At 53.4% G+C, this 7,496-nt stretch overlaps 1 protein-coding gene across 1 annotated transcript in view; it reads left to right on the top strand.

Annotated features, from left to right (window-relative positions):
- Nucleotides 1-270: 270 nt before the first annotated feature.
- The window catches only part of NCAM1 (neural cell adhesion molecule 1), a 71,911-nt gene continuing 64,685 nt past the window's right edge, over nt 271-7,496 (top strand). The window contains exons 1-5 of the mRNA XM_045283582.1: nt 271-625; nt 2,007-2,150; nt 2,531-2,668; nt 3,774-3,891; nt 4,346-4,512. Coding sequence (XP_045139517.1) covers nt 271-625; nt 2,007-2,150; nt 2,531-2,668; nt 3,774-3,891; nt 4,346-4,512 — 922 coding nt within the window. The remainder of the gene's footprint in view (nt 626-2,006; nt 2,151-2,530; nt 2,669-3,773; nt 3,892-4,345; nt 4,513-7,496) is intronic.

Raw genomic sequence — 7,496 nt, 5'->3', positions numbered from 1 at the left:
ACTCTCTCACCCTCAACCCAGAAGCCCATGCTCACAGCTCTTGAAAACAAGCTGACCAGCCAGAGGCCTTGAGCTCAGGTTCTGGATATATGTGCCTCTCTCGCTTCTGATACTGCGTGCCTTAGTAGCGACGCACACAGTAGGCCCTCAAAAACCATTCTCTTCCCTTACCTCCCCTTGTCTCTTCAAGGATCGGACCACTAGGGGAAATCCCAGCAGAAGCCTTGGCTGTTAGTTTCACACACCAGGGAACGTGTTGTGTATCGATCAATGGTCCCTCCCCGAGAGTCCTGCTGTTCAGTGGCTTGTACTGAGCTCCGGCTGACCTCCCCAGGGCTGGGGGTGGGGGTGCGAGGACTTTGTCTTTTTCCCTTCCCGGGCCTGAGACGAGTCTCTGCCTCTGCAGTGGCAGGCGATGCCAAAGATAAAGACATCTCCTGGTTCTCCCCCAATGGAGAAAAACTCACCCCGAACCAGCAGCGGATCTCTGTGGTGTGGAACGATGATTCCTCCTCCACGCTCACCATCTACAACGCCAACATCGATGACGCCGGCATCTACAAGTGCGTGGTCACCGGCGAGGACGGCGGCGAGTCTGAGGCCACGGTCAACGTGAAGATCTTCCGTAAGAGGCGCCGTCCGCTCTTGCTCTGACAACCCCTGTCCCCTCCTTTGGCCTGGGAGACACCTGGGTGGGAAACAGGGCAGGTGGCAATGTCGGGACGGGACATGAGTTTAGCTGGTACCCCTCCCCTTTCCTCTCCCTAAGTCTTCTCTCTCCTTTTTTAAAATTGTAAGCTCTGTGGACATATAATTCAGATATCATACAATTCAGTGGCTTAAGCATATTCAAAGAGTTGTGACATCATCTCCACAGTCAATTTTAGAACATTTTCTTCTTCCTTGTGTTTATTATTATCAGCTCCCCAATTCCTGCCCACCACCCCACCCCCCACCTCCCTAACCATGACCCTAAGGAATCATTAATCCAGTTATTATCTCTATAGATTTACCTAGCTGGATTTCATAGCATAGCAAAAAACAATTTTTTAAAATTAAACCTCAATAGCCTAAATCCTCTCTTAACCGAGCTAACAGCTCCAATTCTTAAACCGTCCTTGGCCAACCTCAGAACCTGCCATCCTGGTCCACACTGGTCACAGCCGCCTTTCACTGACCGCCATCCTCGCAGTCCATCTCACACAGTTCTCCGAGGGCAGTTAGGGGTATCGTCCCTTCTCCAGGTATCCACTGACTAGCATACCATTCCCGTCTTCTCTTCTGATCTCACGCTCCCTCCTGGTAATGGAGCCCCAGAGGCTCGGTGGAGGGTGGAATTATATCCGAACTCCCAAGCCAAGGAGAGAAGACAATTCCCCATGGCAGTGAAACCCTGTCTGGGGGTGGCGTCTCATTACCATATGATCATGCGTGGGTCCCGTTGGCTGGTGGGATGGTGGGTGACGGCTCATGGATCATTATCGACCGTCCTCTAAGTCTGCTTTTCTTCTGTTTTCTTCTTCAAATCCTCTCTGCTGAGGGAGAATCGGGTGAGGTGGGGTGGCGGTGGGGTGGAGGGGAGCGGGAGGCAGACAAAAAGGGTGATTGTTGCTGCCCTGCGTTACAGAACAGCCACCCCCCTGGCCTTCCTTTCCTCCTCTACAGCATCTTTCTTTGGCACCGGCCCATGGACGGGGGTGCTTGCAAATGGCAGTCCGGCAGCCCCCTGGACACCGTGGAGCCCAAAGTAGGATACCTTTGTCACTCGGCAGGTAGACAGACAGCGACGACTGCCGGGTGATGACGGCATATGACGTGTGCCAGTGTCTATGTCTTGCACGTCTTTGGCCAAGTGATGAGTTAGAGCCCTGCTCAATCGGCCGGTGTCCAGACAGAGTGTGACCCGGGACTCTAATCCGGCCGCAGTGGCTCTGCTGGAAAGGGACGTCTTATGGGAGAAAGAGTGGCTTCTCCTCACGCTCCCATTGCTGCTTTTGTCTTTCCAGAGAAGCTCATGTTCAAGAATGCACCAACCCCGCAGGAGTTCCGGGAGGGGGAGGACGCGGTGATCGTGTGCGACGTGGTCAGCTCCCTCCCCCCGACCATCATCTGGAAGCACAAAGGCCGAGATGTCATCCTGAAAAAAGATGGTGAGATCTGAATCTCAGGGCAGCTGCCTTGTCCCCAGGGCCACAGGATCCCCGGTGTGTCCCACCTCGGCCAGCCCAGTGGGGCAACCCGGTCCAAAGTCAGGGTCCCGTGTCCCAGAGACCACATGGAGTTTCCCTGGCATGTTCAGCCGCTGGAGTATTTTTCTCTTCCAAGCAGAAGAGAAAAATAGACTTTCAATAGACTTTTGCTCCAGCCTACATGCCAGCACTGGGGACACGTGTGTGTATTTCTGTGTTAACACCCGCACCCCTAAGACCGAAGCGATGAAGAAGGGAGGAAGGACAGCTCTCTGCCTGCCGATTCCAGTGCTTTCTGACCGATCCTTGAACGGACCTGCTCTTGTCTCTTGTCTCTCTAGTCCGCTTCATAGTCCTGTCCAACAACTACCTGCAGATCCGAGGCATCAAGAAAACGGATGAGGGCATTTATCGCTGTGAGGGCAGAATCCTGGCACGGGGGGAGATCAACTTCAAGGATATTCAAGTCATCGTGAATGGTGAGGGGAGCCGCTCTTCCTGCCCCCACCCTCCGTTCTGCACCTTCTGCTCCCCAAACTTCACTCACCTTACCTTCCTTTGGGGTTTGTCAAGTAACCCCTGGGCCCTTTCTTCTTGTTCTTTTCCATTAAATGTGCTTGCTTTGGGGCCTGCCCTCCACAGTGGGGGTGTTTGGCATTGTTATTGAATGCCCTCCATTGTCTATGACCCTAGACACTTTGCCCATGCTCATCAATACCTTCTTCGTCAATACCTTCTTCGTCACCCTCACTGTCCTTGGTGGTACAGAATGAGGAAGCCCGTCCCCTGCTTCAATGTTGGAAGAAATATTACAATCAATCCGGGCCGCAGAATAGTTCGAATCGCAGCCCGTGGGCTTATTAATCTTAATTTGCGGTGTCAAATAAACACACCCGTGGAATCGATCTGACATTTACAAGCTGTGTACAGGAAATTATAATGTCAGTCCCAAGAAAATAAGTAAATCATGGTCGAATTGTTTGGGCTATTGATACAAAGATAAGAGGGGTTTGTTATTGTTGTTGTTTACCAAACCCTTTTCTCTCTCTCAGTCCCTCGGTAATACAGTTTGTGCACAATGGTGTTCTGGGGAGGTCCTGGAGGAACGTCAATCTGGGGTGAACTGGTGCATTCCAGATTGGGATTAACCATTTCATCACCAGGAGCAATAGTTCCCATCTTTTTCCCGTATCGAGAGGCCATGGTAGTTGTAAGTCTAGGGTGCCTTGATTGAGAAAATAGGTCCTAACTGAACCGCCTCTGTAAATCGAACGCCATTTAAACATGAGTAGAGGCATCAGGAAGACTTGTGAACTCTTTTACAAAAATGGCAATGTATGTTTTTGGGGGTGGATGAGTTAGTTAGTTCCAGTAACTATTTTGTACACACATGGATTTAGAACCCGGATGCTAACTCTGCAGCCCCCACACCCACACAAGCTCCTGACTCACAGGGCTGGGACCTTTTGGGAGCAGGAATGTCCCCTTCCCCCCTCCTCTGGTGAAAGTGTCTCTCCTCTGGTCTGCTGGGTCCCTCCGCTGAGTTTTCCAGAACCACCCCTGACGATGCCTTCTTTCCTCCAGTGCCGCCCACTGTGCAGGCCAGGCAAAGCGTAGTGAACGCCACTGCCAACCTCAGCCAGTCCGTCACCCTGGTGTGCGACGCCGAGGGCTTCCCAGAGCCCACTATGAGCTGGACAAAGTAAGGCATGGGCTCAAGGAAAGGGGATCACCCTGGGACTCCTTTGGGGCCCCTGTTGGCATTTCAGGGGAATGGGTGGACTTCTGGGGCCAGTCAACGCCAGGTGAAGAATGGATTCTTCTCTCTCATGTTCTCTTGCCTTGTGCTTTGAATTCTGCCAAGGTCAGCCTTGTAGGGACAGAACCAGAGGTCAGGGTCTTAGAGGGAGCTCTCTTGGAAACCCTCTGGGGTATAATCAATTGACAGGGTGGTGGAGGATCCAATGGAGGGGTAGCGGGGGTCCACAGAAGCATAATTTGGCATCTGAGCTTTTTTGTGAAGCCCGAATTCCTGCGCCACCCCCTACCTCCCCAATTGCTGTAGCCTGAATGTATGGAAATTCGTTAAAAGTAAGTATGCTATCTCCGTGGTCAAAATCATGGCAGCTTTGCCTCTGTGCCCCCCCCCCCCCCAGGGATGGGGAACAGATCGAGGAGGAAGAGGACGAGAAGTACTTCTTCAGCGACGACAGCTCTGAGTTGACCATCAGGGAGGTGGTTAAGGACGATGAGGCCGAGTATGTCTGCATCGCTGAGAACAAGGCCGGCGAGCAGGATGCAGCCGTCCACCTCAAGGTCTTCGGTAGGCCACCTCTCGGGCACATTCCTCCTAAGACCCGGTGCACTCCACCTGGGGTATATCCAGACTGCCTTCACTCCCGGTCCGCTTCCCCACTGACGCTCCAGCCCAAGCCACCTTGACCCTCGCTCGCCTGGTGTCCCCCTTCCCTGGCGGGGCTGTCCCCAAGCTGTCACAAGGGTGGCCTTAAAGAACAGAGCTTTCCTTTTCTCACCACTGGGGAGGCTCAGCGTTCAAAGAAAGGTCTTGGCCTCGTGGCGTCCATGCATGTCGGTAACCTCAGACTTTCCTGGGTAATTGGTGATCCTCAACACGGTATGTGCCCTCCCCGGTCCGAAAGGCTCGGGTCTCTCTGTCTCATCTGCTCCTTAAGGAGCTCAGGCGTGGTTACGTTTTTTGGATCCAACCTACTCCACGTACAACCTCAGTTGAATGGCTTGCCTTCCACTATCCTGGCCTTGGGGAAGGTGGTTATATTAGATTAGACTCCATGCCCTCCTCAGGTATAGGGCTTTGGAGGGACGCAAGTCAATGCACAGTACCTGGATTGTAACCGCCTCCTGCCTACCCTCCCCATCCCTTCCTGCCTCCTTCTTTAGTCCCTTCCTCACAGTTGCCCGCATCATCGAACGTGACACTTCTCTGTTTGAAACCCCCCACTGACCTTCTCTGGCAGCTGGAAGAAACCAGGCTCCTACCCTGACGTACAGGAGCCAACATGATCTAGCACCTACCTTTGTCTCCATCTCCACTTGCAGTGATTGGCTGCACATGTAATGCTCTCTGACCACCCCGGCTTCCTGTCTGTCCCTCAGGCACACCAAGCTTGCTTGTGCTCTCCGGGGCTTTGCACTCGGTGCTTCTCCTGCTTGAAATATTATCCCCCCTAGCGTCTCTGAGCATGCTCCTTTTTTTCCATTCAGTCTCAACTGAAAGCTTCTCACCAAACCTTCTCTTGCTTCCCTGCTGCCCACCCCCACTCTGCTCTCTTCCCTTTACCTTGCTTCTCTGTCACTGCAACGTACAAGCACTAGACACCCCCCGCCCCAGCTCACCTTTGTGGATTATTTATCTCCTACCCCAACTGGTGTGTAAACTCCAAAGTGGCAGAACCCTGGCTGTTTGGTGTTTTGTGTTACCCCGGGCTGGCTCTCTACACAGCACCCTATGCACCCTGTTTCTGTTCGCTGCCATCCAGTGGGTTCCTGACTCCTAGGGACCTCACAGAAGGAATGGCTGCCCCATCCCAGGCCACCCTCACGACCGCTGCCAGGCCCAGAGCATTTGTAAGGATGGGTGTTCAGAGTAGATCACCACCCTTTCTTCTTAGTCCGTGGTAGTCGGAAACCCCCATGAAACCTGCTCAGGTCCTGTCAGCAGGACACCCTCCACAAGAGCTCCATCAGCCTGCAATCACCCCGCGTCTCAGTCATCCTCACCACCACCACCCCCGTCAATGCTGACTCACGGGGACCCAGCAGGGCAGGGTGAACTGCCCCTGTGGTGTCCGAGACTGTAACTCTTTACGGGAGAAGACAGCCTCATCTTTCTCCCCGGGGGTCTCTTTGATAGAAGACAACCGTCCTATACCAGAACCACCATGCCTCGGGCCCATACTGGGCTCTTCATCAGTATTGGTGGGAACCACTGAAGCCCTAGGGAGCTCAGCTCTACTCTAACCCACAGAGGAAGGGACTCGGTGAGTCTGAATTGTCTTGAGGGCACCTGCTTTCAGGTATTCACGGCTAACTCACTAGCTGCCTCTGCCTCCCTCCGTGCCCTTCCCTGGCCTGTGTGAAATAGGCTCATCATTGGTACTGGTGGACGCAGGGTAAGCACAGGCTTACAGATGCGTGCTTACTGGTCAGTACTGGACAGTTCCACATGTTTTTGCCACATCTGACGAGATGTGTGAGATACGTAAGATTGACAAGTAAGCACCAGTAAGCCAGTGCTTACCCTGATCATGAGGTACTGCCCTCCCACTCACAGTAAGTCCTGAAAAGAGGCCCCTCGCATCTTGCTCACTTCATCTTTATAAATCCGGGAAATATCCTTTCATTTAAGGACTGGACTGTGTTTTGTCTTGGCCTTGATAAAAAAATAAATCCATGCAGAGAACTCATGCGCCTGAAGGCTTCGCCCCCTTCTATCGACTCCTCTCTCTGAGCAACACGGGTGAATGGGTCCGTGGACACTCGGTATGAGACCACAGCTGTCTGAGAAGCTGCTGGGGGTCAGGGGCGTTATAAAAATCTCCTAGGCCAGCACAGTTCGCCCCCCACCACCCCACACTCCCCGGAACCTGAGGAGAGCTGTGTGTAAACCAGGGCTTCCAGCTGGTCCGTCCCAGTTTGTCCCGGTAAGAGTTCCTATCAACTGTAGGTGCTGACGTGTATCTGCGTCGAAATGGACCGTCTCAGCAGGGGGTCAAGCAGGATCTAACTGGTTGGAAGCCCTGTGGGTAACACCAAAGCAGAACCACCACCGAGCCGATTCCGAGGCGTGGCACCGTTTTCTAGGGACTCCACGGCTGTGTGTAACCCCTACTGGAACTGACAGCCTCGCCTTTCTGCTGTGGAGCGGCTGGTTGGCTTGGCCATCAACCTTCTGGCTAGCAGGCCAGCAGGGCAGTGCCCCCGGGCTCCAAGGAGATCAAGTTTCATGTGCAAACAGCGCTGTTGTCTCAGGCGGGGCTGTGTTCTCGTTAATGGCAAGGGGACGTAGAACTGGTTTATCCTGAAACTCTGTGAAAAGATTCCTGATCGTCGTTTCTCTGCTTCAGACTGGTCTTCCCACTAACCTCCTGTGGCCGAGTCAATCCCAACTCACGGCGACTCTGTGTCGCAGCCTGCTGCCGAACCCACAGCCCCACCAGGTCTCCTGGATCCTCTCTTAAAAAACAAGCCCTCACTGCCATCTAGTCAACGCTGGCTCGGTTCTCAGAACGGGAATCAAAGGAAAGCGGACCCAGCGCATGGGTTTCA

This window comes from Echinops telfairi, unplaced genomic scaffold (assembly GCF_000313985.2).
Source record: "Echinops telfairi isolate 266 unplaced genomic scaffold, ASM31398v2 ScPeMD7_7463;HRSCAF=8501, whole genome shotgun sequence".
NCBI lineage: Eukaryota > Metazoa > Chordata > Mammalia > Afrosoricida > Tenrecidae > Echinops > Echinops telfairi.
Note: the sequence above shows the minus strand (reverse complement) of the source record. Positions and strands in the feature narration are given on the sequence as shown.